The following is a 21,741-nucleotide window of genomic DNA, read 5'->3' as shown; positions in this document are numbered from 1 at the left end:
GTAACCATTTCGAAATTATCTTGCACCATACTTGCTTGTGAGTCTTCACTAGAGATCTGAACTGGATCAGCTTCCTGCCCCTCTTGATTTTCATCTCCAGCTTGGAATTCCTGTGGTAGTATGTGTACCATGTTCACTGAGACTGGGGGAAACGAGCCAAACTGGATGGCTGGCTGTACTTGTTTCCCCTCTTGGTCACTTTGGTCGACTCCCTCAGAAACATCCTGCATGATGCATTCTGGTATTTCATTGCTAACTGATCCCTTCGAAGGATCTTTCTCAACTGGCTCTTCAGTCAGAAACGTTTGTTCAGCCATGAAGGCTTCGAACATCTCTTCTTCCATTATTTCTTTCTTTTGGCTTGTGCCAATCTCTTCTTCCGTCTCACTATCACTCTCCATCAGAGTCTTCTCCAATCCAACTAAACTAGACTTCTCTCTGGCTGTTAGTTCGGCATGAACCTTAGCCAATTGTTCTCGGCTGCAGACCACTTTGCTCTGTGGAACCGGCTTTGGAGCATGGTCTGACTTTGGGTTCTTCCTTCCTTCCGTTTTGACTGGTGAAGAATTTTCTCCACTTTCCTTCAGATCTTTCTGGTACTGGGTGTACCTGCGCTGAATTTTTCTCCTCTGTGATCTTGAGATGACTGGGACCATGCCTGGTTCCCTCGTCTTTGGGTGTTTAAGCAGCACCCAGTTATTCGGAGCCACCATAGGAGGCCTGATCATCCTGCCTTGGTTTACAACATCTCCTCGAACAGGTAATTCTCTAGGTTTGTTTTGCATTACAAACCAGTCTGGGACTCCAGGTACCCATGAACTTGCTGATTCAGACGCTGAACTGCCCTTTTCCACCTTCGAAGCCATCTTCGAAACTGGCCGTGAAGGTAAGTGCTTGGTTTTGTCCTCATGTTTTGAATCTGATTCAGACCTTCGATAAGGGTGACCATTTTCTGTCCTGCGTGAAACTGGTCTAGGGGGCCAATCTCTGGCTTTGATTCCATGAACTGAACCCCTCTCCAGTTTTCTTTCAGAATGGCTACTCTCCATTCTATAATAGTTATGTGGCCTGGATTCATGCAAGAGCTTCTTGCCTTTGTCATGCATTCTGTTCACCACAGGCTCAACCACTGGTGGTCTCTGCCTATCACTAGCCGGATACGGCCTTTTGTTGTAAGCATTGGTTGACTTAGGACGTCTCTGAACATCCCTGTAGTATTGCTTCCCATCAGTTGGAAGCCCCTTCGACCACTTGTAACTGAGTCTGCACCTGGGGCACATTCTCTGCATCACCGCTGCTTCCAAGGAGTTATCATCTAGTGCTTCTTCGTCAGATTGCTCCTCCTGATGTGAGAAACCTTGTCCAATAACTGGTGGGTTTCTAGCCTCATTCTTAGCAGTTATCTGGTTGGCAGTATGCATTTGCACGTTGACCTCTTCCAACTCTTGCAGAGATAGATTCTGGAAGTTTGGTACAACCACATTAGCTGTGCCTTCTCCAACTTCTGGAAACGGATCACTGTCAATTCCCATGGCTTTTTCTGTTTTAGCTGGGAACTTCAAACTTCCTTTCCGAATCTGTTCTTGGATCCTGTCTCGAAAAACAATGCAGTTTTTAGTCGAGTGAGACCAAGAATTATGCCATTTACAGTATACTTTTCCTTTCAGTTCATCTGGAGATGGTAGTTTTACTCCTTTTGGTAACTTAAGGAAATTAGCCGCGAGCAAATAATCAAAGATGTCATCTGCTTTTGTTAAATCGAAAGAGTATTTTCTGTGAAAGTCTTTTTTTTTAAACTGCTGGTCTATAGTTGTATCCTTATGAATTAATGCTTCACAGATTACGGGTTCTTTGCCTACAATCTCTGCTGCATCTATTTCATAATTAGGATCTCTATAATATGTCTTATATGATGCATTATTTCGATCTTGTTCCTCTTCTAATAATGCTTCATATCGAGACACCTTATAGGTCAGTTCGACCAAATCTCTGAATTCAGTTGAATCAAACTTCTTTCGAAACCTGAATTCTAAACCATTTTGAGCCAATCTGACGAATTCTGGCTCTGGCAAGATGACTCTACATTTATTTCGAGCCCTTTTAAATCTGGCAATAAACTGAGTAGCCTTTTCTTCAGGCCTTTGACTCAATCTAGCCAAATCTGCCATAGATACTTCTGGCTCTGATTGGAAGAATTGGGCATGAAATGCCTCTTCCATTTGTTGCCAATTTTGAATGGAGCCAGGTGTAAGGTTGATGTACCATACAAATGCTCCCCTCGTTAGGGAATTTGGAAATAATCTCAGTTTCATATAGTCATGGTTAGTAAATTCACCGCATTGAGCAGCAAACCTAGCAATATGTTCTATCGTTGATTGATTTCCAGTCCCATAAAAAAGGGTGAAATCTGGTATCCTGAATCCCCTTGGGTATTCATGTACCCTATCCACCCATTCTGGGTATGGTTTTCTGTATATAGGAGTCTGGACCCCCCGAGCCATTGGTCCACATATCTCCCTAACAATATCAGCAATCTGGTCTCTAGGGACCATATTTTGTGCCTGCTGAACCACTACTGGAGGGGCAAACACAGGATTTGGTGGACAAACTTGTGCTTGTGGTCCTCTTGGTCCATAAGGTGGTAAATTTGGGGCTGGTTGTCCTTGCGGTGCAGGTTGCTGTTGAGGGTATGGGTAACCCCTTTGAGCATGACCTGCGAAAGGACCTGCAAAAGGTGCTGGAACAGGTGTTATGTCTCTGCCATTTGTAGGAAAACCCTCCAACCCCCCGGGTGTAAATTCGAATAAGGGATTAGTGTACCCCCTTGTGCCAGGTATGGCTTCGAACATGGGATTTGTAACCGTTCTTATGCCAGTTTCTTGTATTTGGCCAGATCCACCAACTTGTGTGGCTTCATTATTAAGTACTGAGGCATTTTGGCCTGCTATAGGCCTTGAAATGGGTTCATACCAAGACTGAGGTGATGGTCTTTCATAGTTCTGATTACTAGTTTGACCATTATACTGTCCATTAACTTGCATAGGCTGTTTTTCTCTAGCCAATCTTTGTTGGGGGACATTTACGACTTCCTCCGTGTGTCTTGTGTTTGTTGGTTGGTGGTTATTCATTCGATCCAAAAAGGATGTTGCCCACCTTTCCATTGTGTTCATTAATTGTTGTCCCATGGCATTTACTAAACCATCCCATGGATTTATTGGTTGAATAAATGGCACAGTGGACGGTCCAATTCCTTGGTTTTGTCCAATAATATGAACATATGGTTCTTGTCCAGAAGTACTGGTCTGTTCGACCATAGGTTCTGACAATATAGGAGTTTTCCACAGGATGTGTTACCACATTATCCTCTGGATTTGGTATTTCTACCTCTCCTTCCACGCCTTCTTCCAAGCGTTCATTTTCTCCTTGTCGTCTTCTTCTAGCCATTTTTAATTAGGTCCCACTGGGCGTGCCAAAAATATATGTTGGCTTTTTGGCTTTTCGAAGGGTATTTTTGTGAATGTGAGCGTGCCAGCAAGGATCAATCAGTCCTTACAGAAATTGTGATTGCCAACCAATTATCAGACGATTGTGTTTTAGTTCTTTTCAGCCTCAATGAAGAGGACTTTTACTGGTGGCTTGACTTAGGAGAAGTTAATAGAAATAACAGTAATATGAAGAACAATTGAAGTATTTCATAAAAATGAACACTTACAATGGTCCGAACTCAGCCTCAGAGAGGTTTACAACAGCAATCTACTTGAATCTACTTGAAGCTACTCCTACGAATCGAAGTGCAGTGCGGGTATTTAAAGTGCAGGTATTTAAAGAACAGGTATTTAAAGACTGGAAATGTAAAAGATTGGAAAAGAAAATATATGAAGTAAATGACTGATTTGTATGATCTGAGTCCCATTTTTTTCCTGGGGCTGCCCTGCTATTTATACTCGTCAGAGATGACCTTCGAACTGCACTTTGAACCGTCGAACTGCTCCTCCATGATCGCTGATCATGCTTCCTTACAAGTAGCTCCATTACGCCATTACTGGCAGTTGAGCTTCCCTCTTGTACTTGAATTTGAATATGAGTAACCGTTGAAGATATGTCATCTTACATCCCGTTATTGATCTAGTGTTACTCAGATCATGTGAGGACCAATATTTATTGCCACGTGTACGATCAGGATTAAAGGCTTGAATAACCTTCCTTTATTACCCTTGCTCTGCCACGTGTCGAACTGTAACTGGCTTTTACAAAATATGTAGCCAACAGTTTAATACCCTTGTATGTGATTAATGGTGGTTGTTAGGTTTGGCGTTTGATAGTTTAGTTGTTAGATTTTGTTGACTATCTAACTATTGTGGGCTAATGGTTTGTTTGATAATATAAATATTTTTTATAATGTAATTATTTTTCTATCTATTGACAAAAAGGTGATAGTTAAGAGTAAGGATGTCTAAAATACCGCTCAATCCACACCGAGCCATCCGCTAACTGCGGATTAAACTTCAAAATATAGAATTGTGCATAATACCACCCAATCCACCGCATTGATCTATCTGCTAATTGCGAATTAAACTTCAAAATTTATAACCGGTCTTTAAAATCGCTCTACTCTGCTATAATTAGTACATGTTTTTTTTCTACCTCTAATAAAATATCAAAATAAAAATGAATGTGAAAGAGATTTAAAATATAAAATTTATTACAAATTAGTAGTTATATATATAAAAAAATATGTAAAATTAATTTGTATTATTATATATACGAAAAATATTGTGCAAATGCTTAATAATTGTTTAAGAATATTTTCCAATCAACTAGCAAATTAAAACTCTCCCAAATCGCAATTTGATTATTCATCAATCCGCCATTCATAGTTTGATTTATAATTTTACACTCAAATTGTCTAAACCGCACTGCGCACACCCGTAGTTAAAAGTATTAAGACAAAAGAAGAGAGAAATTTAAAAACAGACAATCCCATCCAGTCTGTTTCGGACCTAGCAACACTCAGATACCACCTCACATCACCATAACCAAACTTCTCATGGCAATGGTCTCAAAACCGCACACAAACTCATCTAAAGGCTGGGTCAAACTCAAACGGACCCCGTGTTCCAATTTCCACAAGAAAATCACAATGTACAGTACCAGAAAACTGTAAACTTCAATTATTTTCACCCTCACCACATTTTCTTATTTTCAAGAGGGCAGAGCTTCAGAGATGTAGTTAAATTTGAACATGTTCACAACTAGTGGCATGTACCGATAATGATATCGGAATACAAACATTTTTCCTTACAAAATGAATAGGAAATAGGAATCTAATTTAATGTACCATCCCATCTCTCGCCAGTTCTTCTAACCCTTTTCTCAGCCTTGCTGCAGCAACTCGACAATCATCCTCTAACAATCCTCCGAATGAGATCCTAAGGTGCCCCGGACAGCCACAGGCACTTCCTGGGATCACAACCACGCCATGCTTTGTAGCAAGCCAGCGAATTACTTCGTAGTCATCGACGCATTTGTCTGGAAGCTTTGCCCATAGGTATATTGCACCTTCTCCGCCTTTCACAGCATCATCTCCCAACGGAGATAGTGCTTCTAGAACAATTGCTCTGTTTTTGACGAGATCTTTCACTTGTTCAGTGACCCATTCCGGTCCCACTTCTAAGGAATAAAGGGCAAGGCGCTGTGAAATTATTGCAGCACATATTGGTATGTTGTCTTGGATTTTGAGGAGTTGAGCTCCAAAGCCCGCCACTTCTGTAGGGTATGCTATCTGCATTATGAACATAGATGGCTCTTATTAGCAGCACGCACTTTTGTTTTGAATACGGAAGAGGAAACTATCAAGTATGAGCCTAGAAGTATATATTCTTCATTTTAAAGCAAGAGAAATAAGAAGAATGAACAACTGAACATATAAGAAGAGATCAAACACACTACACATTTGACAAAACAGAAAAACAGGCAGAGAGTTCCCATCCTAATCTCTCTTTAGATTTGCAAGATGTATTTGATGAAAGAGGAGATGACATAGAAAATAAAGAAGGGAAATGACAAAGGAAAAGGGTAAGAAAACCTACATCTTATTTGGTGTGAACACTGTCTCATTCTATTTTTTTTCAAGAATGCCCTTCACTTCTATCAATTCAGTAGCTACCACATCCAATAACTAATGAACAGTTTTTTCATTTATCAAATTACCCAAAACTGCTAAATGATTTTCTCATTCATCAAACTGTCCCTCAATCATCAAACTATCCAAAAATTTAAATGTAAAATTGCAAAAGCATCATGTTTGCTAGTATAAATTATATACATGAAATATAGAGTTCTTCCTTGTTCATTCTTTCTCTCATTCATCCTCTTAAGCAATCCTGCCAAGTTGTCCTCCATTCCTACAATTCTGCTACAACACAGGATATTCTGATGAATCACCTCAAGAAAAGGTGTCTTGCCATAATGGTAACTTGCGAAGAAGAGAGAACATATCTGGTAGAAATTTCTGGCTAAAGGTGCAAGGTTTCTCATTTGGACAGTATTGCAAAGCATGGTAAAAACTAATAGATATGAATGTAACACCTGTCATTTAGGTTTCTAGATAGCTTGCAAGAACTTTATTATTTTTTTGGAAAGAATAGGGTGATGGAAAAGTATGAAAACCTCTTTTTTTCTTTCAATTTATTGATTTATTTTTTGGCAGAGGAAGAAATCAAAAGCAATTAACAACCATTTTTGAAAACCACTTTTTTTATCATCCCACCCACCAAGTTAAGCAGATAAAACAGATACTATTACTGTAGCATGAGTCATGTAGTGATGACTTCCAAAAGGTAGACATTACTACATTAGTTGTGTAATGTGAGGTTAGAAGTGATAATTACCGATGAAATGCAAGAATGCAAGCCAATTAATGTCGTCTAATCATGATATTTATTAAAAGCAAGCTCCATTTTCAATTCAAAAGGAAGCAATAACATTCATATTTATTTCTAATCAAAACAATTTGATTTCTTTTTGATCAATATAAAAAACATAAGAAACAGTAAGCACTACTCACATATCCAACTCGCCATCCCATCATTCCATAAGCTTTAGAAAATGAAAAAATGTTGACTATGTGATTGCCCTCCACACATGAGTGTTTGAGGCCATCATACATAAAGTACCTGCACATGTAATTGTTAATACTCCTACATACCTCTGTCTTCTTCCCAGGAACACATGAAAATATAACTAAGTCATAGTCTAGAAAACTGAGCAAACAGTAGAATTAATAGCAAATAACCTTTAAAGTGCAACAGAATGATAAAAGAGTACCCAACCAACAATCCATTTTTTATTCCCCTTTCCGTAAGTAACAAGTCATTCCTAGTGTTTGAACTTTCATATTTTAAATGCAAAATGCATGATGATTATTAGATATACTCCAGTTGCAAACTTCCAATTTCTTGAATAATTTGTTATGTATATGACATGATGAATTTGTAGCATGACCATGGTAACTATGCTGGATCTTCGACTTATTTTTTGGCCTGAGATCAATGATGTCAAACCATTGTGTACATAATGACCAAGGGACTACACAAAATGGCAGAGAAGCAGCATCCGCAGAGAGAGAGAGAGAGAGAGAGAGAGAGAGAAGAAGAAGAAGAAGAAGAAGAAGAAGAAGACTTTCAAACTCTACTAGAGTAAAAGCCTAAAAGGTTATGCATAGTGACTTGAGATTCAGGAAAATTATTCCTGCACTTATTTCAAACTTTACCAGGGTAAAGTCTACAAGGTTATGCATAATGACATGAGATTCAGGAAAATTATTCCAGATAATCTATTCTAACACCACATCCATATATAGTTGTACAAAAAAATAGTAATTTTGAAACATATCTAAAACTACTAGTATATGTTGTCCCCTTCAAAACAAAAGGATTCTTCTCTCTGCTAACTATTACTGTGTCCCTTTTTTTGCCAAGGTTCTTTCCTCCCACCCCCAAAAAAAATTTCTTGCATGTCCCTTATTCTACAGTCCTCACCTCACGCTGATTTGTTTTTTTTTCTTTTCTATTAATAGACACACACAAAAAAAAAAAAAAAACTTTCTAATCATTTTTACGTTATAATTACAAAATTTATTTTTACAAGCCAACGGTATTACTCCTACATTAAGTCATGCCCTGATGCCACATTGGAAGTTCAAAGCTATGATGAATTATGTTATAATGAAAGCTCAGGGGAATGAATTAGAAACCTGCACCCTTGTACCTATAACACAAACCAATAATAAGCTCCAGCACTATTGTATTTATAATATGAAATAGGCAACAAGCTCTATTATGCACTCGTCCTTGATGAAATAATCGCATTCACAATAGATATATACATTTCATATTTAACTCATGAATTCAACATCTTTTTGTTCATAAAAAAATTAGCAATATCATCAAACAAGGTAAAACGATTTACATTAGAAAGCAGAATAATATCAAGTGTTCAAAAATAAGAAAAAATATACTTACTCATATGTATTATCTACAACAAGCCAACATCCTGCATCCCTACAGAGATCTGAAATCCTCTACTCAAAAAATAAAAAGAAAATAAAACACCGAGTTAGGGATTCAATAAAAAATTTTAAGACAAGCAGAGAAAAATAGTTTTTCTCAACTCAGTTCGCAACAAGCATCAGGATGGCTCTCTTTTTTGTTTGTTTTGGTAGGTGCTTCAGGATTGGTCCTGATTCCAATGATGAGTGTGCGCGTGTATGTTTATGTATGCATTTATGTACTTAACAATTTTTTTTTTTATTTTTTATTTTTACATACATGCACAGAGAGAGAAAGAGAGAGACCTTGAGAAGAGGCAGTGGAATGTAAGTTCCGGATGGGTTTCCAGGATTAACGACAGTAACAAGCTTTGGGGTTGGTTTAGTTTCCCGCAAAGTCTTTTCTAGCCAGTCTGAAAAGCAAAATATCTGATAAATGAACAACAAAAAACTATGTGGTGTTTTGTTTGATATGCCCTGTACTGTACCTTAATTAAATCAAATAAAAATTAATTCTCCAATACTCTCTTACAACAGAGAGTTAAGGGCTTTAATACTTCACCATAGATACACTAGTATATCAAAAACCATTGTAAAAAATGAAAAGAGAAAAACTTTTAAAGTAGAAGATGATTAAAATAAAAAGAAAAATGAAATACAAGGTATTCAAGTAATGGAAAATCACCAACCCAGTTTTCCATCAAAATTGAAAACAAATTAAATTCAAGATATCAGCATTTCATTTTTTGCTACTACAGTCTTTGGGTCCACGATACTATAGTAATTAAAATGGGCTTCCATAAGCATTTTAAAAGTCACCAGCCTGCTCTAGCAACCACCAGATGAAACCACAGGGTTAAGGCAATTAATCAATTCAGGAAAGTGCCCAATTCTCAATATAAACATAATTCAGCAATCATAATGTTTGTTGCAGAAACACTCCCATCAAATAACAAAATTATATTTTTATACATACAATTTATGTTGTTTAGCAAGAATCTGGCACAGAATACTCGACAAGATTCCTTGAGAAATTGACAAGGAAAAAGAACTACGATATTTTTCAGGTCATGCACAATGCAAACTTCATACCTTCATCAGGATGAAGTGTCTTTGGATTACCAGGACCCACCAGAATGTTAGTAACACCTGTCATCTGGAATGACATGTACGCATTGAAGTAGTATGGTGCAAACATAACTACAGAATCCCCAGCATCACACAATGTGAGAACTAAATTCACAAATGCCTGTAATCAGAATGGGTAAAAGCTTTTTTTAGAATTTATGAAGGATGGATGGGTGAAAACTTCTCTGTTTTAAACTCTGAAAAACTTCACGAGATTAATATTCATCCTATACTAAGCAAACACTGAACATTTAAGTATCAAAACAGACTTTTAAAAGAAGGCAAGGAAGGCCATCGTATTAGACATATGTGGAACTCTTCTTTCTTTTTTTTTTTTCAATTTTTTTTGGTAAGTATGGAAATCTATTTTTTAATCAAGAAAATTAACAAAAGAAAACAGAATGCAACGTTGCAATGTGTAAAGAAATAATATTGCATAGCATGCAAGCATGTAAACATTTTGTGATCCTCCATACATCGTCATGCTAGATATTACCAATCAGGATAAGACTATAAACACCAGAAGGAAAACGTGGCAACCTTAGGCATATTTATCTGCTTGTTCTTAGGGAAATTATAACTCATAAACACCCACTGTGCATACTACTCAAAAGGTCACAATTTTCTGTTCTGAAGGGCAATGACCTTATTGTGAATTTAAATAAATATGGTTTCCTAAAACTTAGCAAGGACACCAATAAGATAAAAATGCATCTGAAAATAGTGACTACGAGAAACCAAAAGAAGTGCAAAAGCCAGCACATATGCATAATGAGGCAATGACATAGCTTTATGTTGGCCTTCTCACTCCTCAACATTTTCCCACGTAAATTAAAAACCAATATTGAGAGCACAAATTGACTAGACACATTTGTTATTTTTACTAGGTCAAAATAAAAAACAAATAGACAGCAGGCATGGTCACCTGATTTGCCCCTGCAGTAACCATCACTGAAGATTTATGTAAGTTGTTTTCTTGACGCAGCTGCAAAACAAAAGAAAAATAATTTGATCATAAGAAGCCAGTAGAAAAAATAATATATATATATATATATATCAGTTGCTCAGTGATATAGTCAAAAACTGATATCAGATTATGTTGCAGCCTACAGACCCATATACAGGGAACTAAATTAGAATGTGGTATGATAGGGTTAGTCTTTTGTATATCAAACTATTTGAACTTCAGGTTTTCTAAATGTGAGTGAAATTTTCTTTTAACAACTAGACATCTAATAAAATGTATTATTTTTAAAACTAATCATGTAAAAACAGATTTCTAGGAGATAGCCCAATTTTTTCTTTTACATTTGGTTTTGCCAAAATACTCTCTTTAAATTTTAGTTCATTATATTTAACTTTTAATCCTCTTATGGAAATAAATAGGAATTTTTTTTTTGGCATTACTCTGGATCATAAAATCTACCATTTTAAAACAAATACGTTTCAAAATGTAAATCCTTTTGTATGAACCTTTTCTGATAAAATTGGTTATGATAAACATGTATCATAGCTGCATTTGTGCCAACGCGGTTAAGAAGTCCCACATAGGACAATATTTCATATACTTTAAACTAAAGATTGCATCCTCTGTTATCAGAATCTTACGATTCACGATTCGATTCACGATTCGATTCGCAGTTTTTGAAAAATCGATACGAATCTATGGGTGAATATATTTTGGAAGTGAATCTCTAGTGAATCGCACGATTCATAATCGATTCACGATTCGATTCACTTTTTACAATTCATGCAATTTTTGAAATTATTGTATACGACATATTTTCGACTCTTTTTTTCTCCATCTTTTTAGTGAAAATGGCATAATACAACTTTTAATAGCGTTTAATACCAAAATAACCAACATATATACATGATTTATTGTTATTTTAGTGATCATGGAGTTTTTAATAAGATCCAGTTAGATTCAATCAGACCCAACATATTTTTAACCTTTCTTCCCATTTTTTTTCTTTTTAAAAAATCATAATATATCTTCTAAAGATGTTTAAGATTAAAGTCATACTATGAATTATCTATTACTATTTTATTAAATTGAATATTACATGTGTGAGGTCAGTTATACTTTTTAAAATGTTTTAGGCTTTAAAATAAAAGATTCTAAATAATTCCTTCTTATTATTTGCTCACTGTTACTTAGAAAAGTATATATGCTTATTGTCAAAATATCAACATTGTTGTTAATTATTGTTACTTTGGAAATTGATAGTTTGTCTATTTGGTTACTATCTTTATTAAGAATGGCTGATAAGAAATATCTAAAAAAGAAAAAAAGCAAGATGGTGATATTACATCTTTATTAAAAATGGTTGATAAGAAATATCTAAAAAAGAAAAAAGGTAATATGGTGATCTTATATAGGAACCTTTGTTAACTTCTTACCTATTAAACTACGTGATTATTATTCAAAATAATATTTTTATTGATTTAAGTCTAAATATTTTATATTCATAAGATATATTTAACATCTAAATGTATAGATATATGTTTTTAAGTAATTTAGAAAAAGTGACTGAATCTTTACGATTCACGATTCGATTCGATTCGCGATTCGGTACAAGACCATTTCGATTTACGATACGAATCCCGATTTGACAACTATGATTGCATCCAGAAAGGGAAAAAAAAAAAGAAAAAAAAGAAGAAGAAGAAGAAGAAGACACAATTTCAGTTTGCAGTGTACATCAGAATCAGAAGATATACCTTCCTAACCAATGCCTCTCTAAGCTCAGGAAGACCTTCATCAGCACCATAACGACTAACTGAAGGTTCCCACACAAGTTCTTTTACCTTATCCAACGCTGGCTTCGGTGGTTGCCAATACACTACTCCCTACATGAGAATATGATCAGAGAATGAGATACTGTTAAGACAGTGCCATAGAAGTTTTGCAAGTAATACTCAATTGCAATAAAGTGTTTACGGCTTCAATCAGTAATACTAGTCACAGACTCCCATGATACTTGTCAAAGTATTTCCACCTACAAGATACCGATATAAGCTTACGAACTTACGAGTCATTATGGTTGAAAATCTTCTCAATATGAAGCCTACATTAACCATGTCAAGAAGCATAAAAAATCTTCATTCTAGGGCTTGAAAACCTTTATTTTAGATTTGTAGCCCACAACATGAAGGTAGTGCATTGTACAGAAGTTCTAAAATGCCTAAACAGAAATGATGGAGCAAAACTGAGCTTCCCACCGGAACCTCATGCAATCAAGTTATTATCCCAGCCAAAACTTTTTTTTTTTTTCTTGGAAAAGTATACCCTGAATTTTTAATTATAGCCATTAACAGAGCAAGGGCTTTTCCAAGGATTACTACAAGAAATGTATCAAAATTGCCCACTTAAGAACAATCTGCAATATAAGAATGTTGTCAAGATGGATAAAAGTCATCCACAACATATAATTCATGACAAATTGACCACTTATGGCCTTAATTGTACAAGCCCACTATGCAGACTTCAGAGCACCAAAAGAGAACTTCATCACATGCCAAGAAGAAATTTTCTACAGCAGTAAGAATTAATCAAAATCCTTAACAGGTTGGGATTCTGTAATGTGTTGAAAGGCAAAGCAGTATTTGACAATTTTTAAAATACTACTAGTAAACGCCGACTCTAAACCAAATGTTAATGTGCTAAAAAATTAAACAAATAAATGCCACCAATTGCTCACTTTTCATAATAGTAAACATTATAAGCCTTCGTTTGGCATGCCAAAAAGCTTGGCTTTTTGGCTATTTTAGCCACAAAAAGACAAAATAGGTTAAAAAGCCAATAAGACAAAATGTCACATTCAAACCATAATCATTTCATTATTTCTCGCACAAAAGTCAAAAAAGCCAAAAAGTCTATCCCAAACGAGACTTTTTAGCCCTAAGCTAAAATAGCCAAAAAGTCAACCCACATCCCAAACGAACCCTAAGTATGATGCAATTAGGCCAATACAGAAAAAAATTAGCAGTTACAGAATAGCACGCTGCATGAACTTTGGCAAGGATGATCTATGGGTCTGAAACAATACACCATGTTAACCTTTACATGCATAAGGAAGTTTCAATCGAAACATCAATGACTCAACATAAAAGTGATATCTTAAAATACAAAAAAGAAGAAGAGCGAGAGAGTTATTAAAAAAAACAAAAAAACAAAAAAATTTAGCACCATGTCATGCTAGCAATCAAGATAAGATGAAATTTCTTAATTATTATGTACAAACCACGGTGACACCGATTTGCAGAACTAGCTGTTGTATGATTAACCAATGAATGACTTATCAAAAAAATGATAAGCCAATTTTTAAAGACTATTTTTTTATGTGTAATTAAGATGGTTTGAACCTCTAGAATTAACCAAGAGGATGGGAAAGCCACTGATAATGCGCCCCCTTTCCCTGGAAATGACTTGGATTTTGTCGGTGGAGCAAGAACATATAAATAACATTATACTTTCAGGCCCACAAACAAGGTCTATAATATAACTCACCACTCCCATTTCCCAACCACCTTTACAAAGTACCTCATTTGACGTTAAAACAATAACACATGTTCTCAACTCATTGTAAACTCATATCTCAACACAGTCTTTATGTTCCCCAAACCAATTTGCCGGTGATAAACTTTAGGTAGAAGCAACAAGGCTATAAACAAATAAATAAATAAATAAGTTAAATAAGTTGGAGTTCAATTAGATTTTAATCAGGAACGTGTAATTGGTTGTTAATGATCATCAAAAAATTGAGATTTTCGAGGCCATGATTTCAGCAATCCCAACATGTTCTCGTGGAAGATGAATTGGTGAATTACAAATTTGAGACCTAAAAGGGACAAAACAAAAACTTTTCACATCTCTCAATTTCTCACATACCAAAAACTAAAATTAGTAAGTAAATTTTGACAAACATTGGAGAGAGTAAACAAACCTGAGCCAGAGAAAGTGCGTCCTTGGCACCTCGGATCACTTCCTGTATCTGCAAAACACAAAACACCATCACACATTTCTCAGGAAACAAACACAACCAAATGAGGGGGAAAAAAAAGAGTAGATGAAAATGAAAATGGATTAGAACCCAGTTTAGGGTTTTGGATGAAAATTTACCAGAACCATGATGGGTGTCTCAGTCTGCACAGCCCTCCTCGCTAGCGTCCCATGCGAACCCATCTCTCACCTCCACTCTATCTCTCTCTAGATGAGAAAAAAGGGTTCTCTGAAACTCCAAAAGAATTTCTTTTCTTTTTTTTTCCTTTTTTTTTGGGGTCGGTAAAGCAGAGAAATGGGTCTTCTTTTTCAGCAAAGATTGCAAATTTTATAGTAAAAATGCTATCAAATTAGCTGAATTTCCTTGTAAGAGACTCAACAATGATAACTATAACCGGAAAAAAACAAAAACGCTTTTCGCATATCTCTGCGGATTGCTTTTTTTTATGCGTTACTTGACTTTTGTGAACAGGATAATTTCACTATTTATTATATAGATTATATAGATAGAGAGACAGATAAAAACTCTCTCTCTCTCTCTCTCACTAGAACTAACCAAACCAACCACCTCAATAGATCGAGTTAATTAATTGCTTTCTCTACTCTGACCGTCTCTCTCTTTCTACCTAACACAATAACGTGAAGACTCAAATCTCTCTCTCTCTCTCTCTCTCTAATAGTGATGCAAGAAAGAGAGTAGCAGATTTTATAAATATTTGGTGGGTAATTATATGCATCATCAGCGGGAATCTCCGAGGATTCCGGTGCCAATAATGAACCAGATTTCTCAAGGAAATCAGAAATTACAGAGACAGTGTTAACTATTAAAAACCACCCGGTGAATTTTCTCTGGAAATTGAGAGGACAAAGAATCTGGGTTATGTGATGGGAATTCTGATATATCATTTCATTATTCGACAAGTGTTTTGGAGGATTTTGATTTGCAATAAAATCAGAGCCACACAACAGAGAAGTACATTAGGGATTTCCTTGGTGTTTTGTGGGACAAGAATAGATTCCCCGCCGCGGTCTGTCTCGTCTCATCTCTTATCTCTCTCTCTCTCTCTCTCTCTCTAAGATTTGACTGCCGCCGATCACAGACAAAAAAAAAAAAAAAAAAACCAACAACAACAACCAATAGAAAGGCAAGTTAAGGAATCCATCTTAAAAAATTAAAAAATAATAATAATATATGAAGAATAAGTTTTAAAAAAATTAATCACAAATATAAGGGGTAATTATTGAAAAATTCAGGTTAAGGATAGTATGGTTATGTTTGACGCAAAGGTTTGGGTTATTTTAGTTATAAAAACATAAAATAAACTTTTTCGTCTAATAAGATAAAATGTCACATTCAAACTATAATTATTTTATTTTTTCTCTTACACAAGTTAAGAAAGTCAAAAAATCTATCTCAAACGAGACTTTTTAGTCCCAGATTAAAATAGTCAAAAAAAATTAAAAAGTCAACCCACATCCTAAACGAAAGCTATAAAATATTGAGTTTAGTAGATAGTTTTTATTAGTAATAGGCCTACTACCGTACCAATCATGTACCAGTGTACGTCAGCGATGCGAACTTTACCTGAAGAGTTATGGTAATGAACTTGACCACGATCGTCGATTTGGACTCTGATCTCCATCGCTACCATGGGGATTGAAGAAAGAGGAGAGAGAGACAGAGAGTCGACTGACCATAGCGAAAGAAGGGCGACAAGTGAGATGAAGACGAAGGCATAGATGAGAGGTGGACGGCGACGATTTGCGGAAAGTTGAGAGCGAAGAGTAGAGAGAGAGAGGTGTAGGATTTGGTTTGGTTTGATTTGGTTTGGTTTGTGTATATAGCATGTATATAGGTATTTTGATCATTTTATTTAAGTGTGCCCTTATAGACAAAATATTTGAGTGCACTTTTGGCCAAACAAAATTTGAAATTAGATTTATGAGCTGAATACCCCAGTATAAATCATGTATCATATCAATTTTTAATATGTAATACAATTTTAAACCAATGTATATATTTAATTATTTGTGGCATATTGATAAAGGAGAAAAGGAACTAAACAATAGATTTTTTAAGTAATTAAAAATTAAAAATTCCAATTTGAAAATTTGATGCTTTCAAAACTCACTGTTTAAATTTTTTTTATTTATTTAAAAATCAACAAATTTAGTTCAAAATTTGGAGCTCCTATAACTCTTCTTCTAAGAGATTTCTGCATATACCTTATAATTTTGGTTTTTATTTAATTAAAGAATGTACAAATACAATCATAATTACACAAAATTCAAAACTTTTTTTAGCAATATCCAAATAAATGTTTAAATATAAAGATAGCTATAAATAAAAGATTAAAAACAATATCAAATTCATACGCATAAAGAATCAATTTTGCACATTAATTCTAATTTTCAGTTTTCTGTACTTTTTCTATTTGATTCTTTTCTTACTTTTTACATAACCCTCAACTTCATTCTTGTGATGATAACTACAACAATGCCATTGCTCTTTTTTTAGTCCAAAATCTTTGAAAAAGAAAATACTATGAAATAGAGAAATGATTGAATGATCTTTAAAGAGTGATTCAATATTAACACAAAATAAAAATATAACACACAATTGAAAAGTGTCAAAGAAGAAAATAAATAAATAAATCAACTTTTAACTTATCTATGGATTAATTAATGAAATTAAAAGTAAAAGACAATAAAATTTTTAGAATTTTAGTGACATATTATGTCACAATAAATAAATTATAGATGAACAAGTTTTGAGTTTAGATTTATTTTGAAAAAATATAGAGAAGTATTCATGTTGTTGTAACAGAAAGCATGCACAAGGTTTGTGAGTTTTTCCCCCACCCATTTTAGTTTCATTTTAGTGAGAATAATACAATTATTTATGGAGACAAAAGAACAACGTGAGAGAAGGTTTTTTATATTTTTTTTATAAGAGAGATAAGGATAACTATAAGGGATTTTTATCCTTTTATTTTTTATTCTTTTTATCTCTTGGTTATTATTTTTATTTTTTGAAGTTTTTTAGCAAAGAGATAAGAATTATTTTTTTTCTTTTTAAATTTTTTTTTATCTCTTGATTATTATTATTATTTAATTTTGCTTTAGAAAGAGATAACAAATAACTATGTGGGATTTTACCCTTTTATTTTTTGCTTCTTCATTTTTTCTTTTTATTTCTTGGTTATATTTTTTTCTTTTTAGAGGTGAAAAGATAGAATGGTTGTTTTTATTATATTAAAAATTTAAAAATTAGAAAAATGAGGTGGAGAGACTCCAAGAAGTGTCATGTAGGAGAGAGAGCCCCTAAAATTTAATATTGGACTTTTGGAGAATTTTAAGAACACACTATATTTGGTTATATATATAATATATAAATGAATTACAAATGTATTTTTAAAAATAGGGCATTTATTTTTTTTAATAATAAACGTGATAAATTAAATAAGTTACGATTATCAAATTGTGGATCATATACACACAAAAAAATCCTATGAAATAAACATTTGAATTATCAAGACAGAACTTGTGTAAACCCCATAAACCCAAATAGTCCTTATTTTAATAATTGTTTGGTTTGATTTTTTAAAAATTATTTATAGGTGAGTTTTTGTTTGTCTTTAATGAATTTTTTATTAAGTTTTTATTTACATTTAGATGCATCTAAAAAATACTAAAATATGAAGAAAAAAAATTATTTATGTTAAAACATTAATTTTTAGTGAACTTTTTTTTGTCAACTTTTTAGATGCATTTAGATTTAGATTATGTGTATCTAAAAAAGTAAAATAATTGACTGAAATATGACATTTAAAATATTTTTTGAAAAATTAAATCAAGCATTTGCAAACAAAAACTTCATATAAAAAAATCATCATGACTAATGTAACAGTGACATTTTAAAAATTATACGATTTTTCGTGTACTTTTTTATTTGAAATGAGTAGATATTGAGTTCGCATGTCATTTCGTATGAATTCTTTCTACAAATTTTCTAGTTATATACAATACGCTTTTTTTATACAAGTAAATAACAAATATGCTCAATATATTCTGAGCAATGCTAGAGACCCAAAATATTTTACTAAAAATTTTACCAAATGTCTCACATGGGTGTGGGACCCACACAATGTGGGACCCATGTGGATTTCACACCCATGTGAGACATTTAATAGGACTTTTGGTAGAATTTTTGGAGTCTCTCGCATTTTTTGATATATTCCGCTTCTCAAAGATACATTTCACTCAAGAGGTTTCAACTCAATTGTTGGGTCAACTACCAGAATTAAATGATGCACAAATATTAAGAAATTTTAAAAAATGATGCACAAATATTAAGAAACTTATAAAAAATATTCTATTATATAAGGTTTGCATTCTTTTAAGTTGGTTAGTTATTAATAGACTCATTTTGTGATTGACCTTAATTTGAATTTATTAAATAAAATATTTATGTAAAAAAATTAAGTAGATCGTATGTTGGTAGTTATTAATTTGAAATACATTTGTCTCAAAAAAATGAAAAATAAATATAATTTTCAAGAATAATAATTTATTTGTTGTAATACAAATGTGATAGCGAAATCAGTTACAAAATGGGCTCACTAAACTCAAATTGTTCTATCGAACTGGATGACCAACTTAAAATAATCCAAACCTATAATAAAAATATATGATTTTTTTAAGAATGTATTTGGGATTGACTTTTTTTTAAGTAATTTTTTAGTTTTTATTTTTTGTATAAATTAAAAAGGTAGTAACGTGTTTGAAAAGTTGCTAATTTTTTTTTTATTTTTAATGATTTACTCTCTGATTTTTGAGAAAATTAAAATAATAAATTTTGAGTTTTTAATTTTGTCATTTTAAATTCTAATCTTTTAATTTATTTTCAATCTAAATTATTAGTCTATTTTTGTTAAATAAAATCGACGTAAAAGGATATTTTAGTCATTAAACTCAATGTAATTGTACATAAATTATCTAAAATATAATTTTTCATTAACGTTTAATGATTAAAATACATTTTTTCTTAACAATTTTTCTTAATGAAAATATGCAAATGTTTAAGAATAAATATAAGGGTGAAATATCAATAAATTTCAAATAGTGATCTTATGAACTGTTTGGTCATCCATTTTTTCTTATGGACCCAAAGGTCTCATTCTAGTGTAAATTATATAAAGAGCCAGGTATAAATGTGCATGTTTACGTGTTGAGGGACAAATGTAAATTTTCTTATAATGTTGATACTAGCATATCACACGTGTTATGTACGGAATTAAACAATAATTGATATATTTATTTTAAAATTAACTAAAAATAATTTTTAAAAAACAAAAAAATAAATAATATTAAGTAAGTTTTAACCCTTTTTTTTCTTATAACAAAAAGAGTGTTTGAAATTAACTTTTTAAGTAGGAATGGCAACGGGGTAGGGCGGGGCGGGGCTGGGGACCACACTCCCAAATTTTCACATCCCTAGCCCCGATCCTCGACGGGGAAGCCATCATCACCCCCATCCCCGTCCCCTAACGGGGATCGGGTTTCCCCGACCCTAAAAATTCCCCGATCCAAAAAAATAAAAAAAATTTGGCAAATCAACAACATCATCAACCGATCAACAACATCATACATCGACAATAGATGATCTGTTACAGATCATGTATAAACACAACAGATCAACAAAATCATTATACACGCGTCGCCGTGATGTTCTTGAGCAAGGAGATCGGCGACGGCAAGATAGGAAAGATTGGCGAGATCTAGGAGGAGGGAAATGATAGCGGAAGAACCGCCGCCACTACCATCGGCAAGATCGAAGATTGGCGCGATGGGAGGAGGAAGAGGATGTCAAAGAAGCTGTTGCAACCACCATCGGTGAGATCGGAGATCGGCAAGATGGGATCGGTGAGATCGGAGATCGGCGAGATGGGATCGGTGAGATCAGAGATCGGCGAGATGGAAGGAAGGAGATGACAGCGGAGGAGCCGCCGCCGTGGGGAGCACCTACAGAGAGAGAGAGAGAGAGAGAGAGAGGCGAGAGAGCTTTGTATTTGATGTGAGTAAGTGAGTGGTCACTGGTCAGCCAAACCCTATACATACACATATACTATATATATAAATAGGAGCAAAATAGAAATTTCATGTCGAGGGCAAGTGGGACGAGGATCGGGGCCAAGGTCGGGCTGGGTCCGGGACTGAAATATGTATCCCTGTCCCCGGCCCGAATATCGTCGGGAATTCAATTTTTAATACCATCCCTGGCCCGTCGAGAGTATTTTTCGAGAAATAACCGCTCAATTTGACATCGGGGAATCTGATCCCCGTCGGACCGAGTTCCGATTGCCATCTTTATTTTTAAGTGGCTTTTTGAATTTTTTAAGAGATAAAAAAAGTTAATATATTTAGGAATGAGTTTTTAATTGTATAGAAAAATGCAAATATTTTTGTTTGCTACTTAAATTTTCCGTTTTACCCTTCCAAAGGTGTAAGTATCTATGGACTCACTCATAAGAATTATTTAGTCTTTTCAAACTGGTACAAAGATTTTCAAAATGCTTTTTGGTACATGCCAAACACATTTTAGAACTCTTTAGTTTCTTGACCTTTTAATAAAAAAGATAACATTTCAAATATGGCATGAGTTACACAATTTTTATTTTATTTTATTTTATTTTTTTGTTACTATTAATGTTTTGTCTTAAGCATTATATATCAAATAGATATATAATAATTCAATTGGTAAAATTAAAACAAATAAATTTTCTAAAATTACAAAAATTATACTTTCGATCAAGTATGCCTTTATTTGGGATATGGGTTGACTTTTTAATTATTTTAGTTTGGGGCTAAAAAACCTCATTTGGGATAGACTTTTTGACTTTTTAAACTTTTATGAGAGAAAAAAAATTAAATGATTATGATTTAGATGTGACATTTTATTTTATTAACTCTTTAACTTATTGGAGTTTTCTTAAGTGTGCAAGTGCACACCATGTGCCACTTACACAAAAAGTGTAAGTGTAAGGTGTAAGTATAAGTA

The 21,741-nt window shown here is 33.9% G+C and overlaps 1 protein-coding gene across 1 annotated transcript; it reads right to left on the bottom strand.

The window, feature by feature from the left end:
- Window positions 1–5,082: 5,082 nt before the first annotated feature.
- LOC114311874 (Pyridoxal phosphate (PLP)-dependent transferases superfamily protein) lies at window positions 5,083–15,827 on the bottom strand. Its single transcript, XM_082866017.1, has 9 exons — window positions 14,802–15,827; window positions 14,626–14,673; window positions 12,401–12,529; window positions 10,602–10,661; window positions 9,641–9,797; window positions 8,855–8,961; window positions 8,523–8,581; window positions 7,067–7,175; window positions 5,083–5,782 (listed from the first exon to the last, which is right to left on the bottom strand). The coding sequence occupies exons 1-9, from the start codon at window positions 14,862–14,864 to the stop codon at window positions 5,330–5,332; spliced, it is 1,185 nt and encodes a 394-aa protein (XP_082722143.1). The 5' UTR covers window positions 14,865–15,827; the 3' UTR covers window positions 5,083–5,329.
- Window positions 15,828–21,741: the final 5,914 nt, after the last annotated feature.

The sequence above is a fragment of the Camellia sinensis genome, chromosome 4 (genome assembly GCF_055761805.1).
Source record: "Camellia sinensis isolate YWXY chromosome 4, ASM5576180v1, whole genome shotgun sequence".
In the NCBI taxonomy this organism is placed as follows: Eukaryota; Viridiplantae; Streptophyta; class Magnoliopsida; order Ericales; family Theaceae; genus Camellia; species Camellia sinensis.
This window is presented reverse-complemented; position numbering and strand designations above follow the sequence as displayed.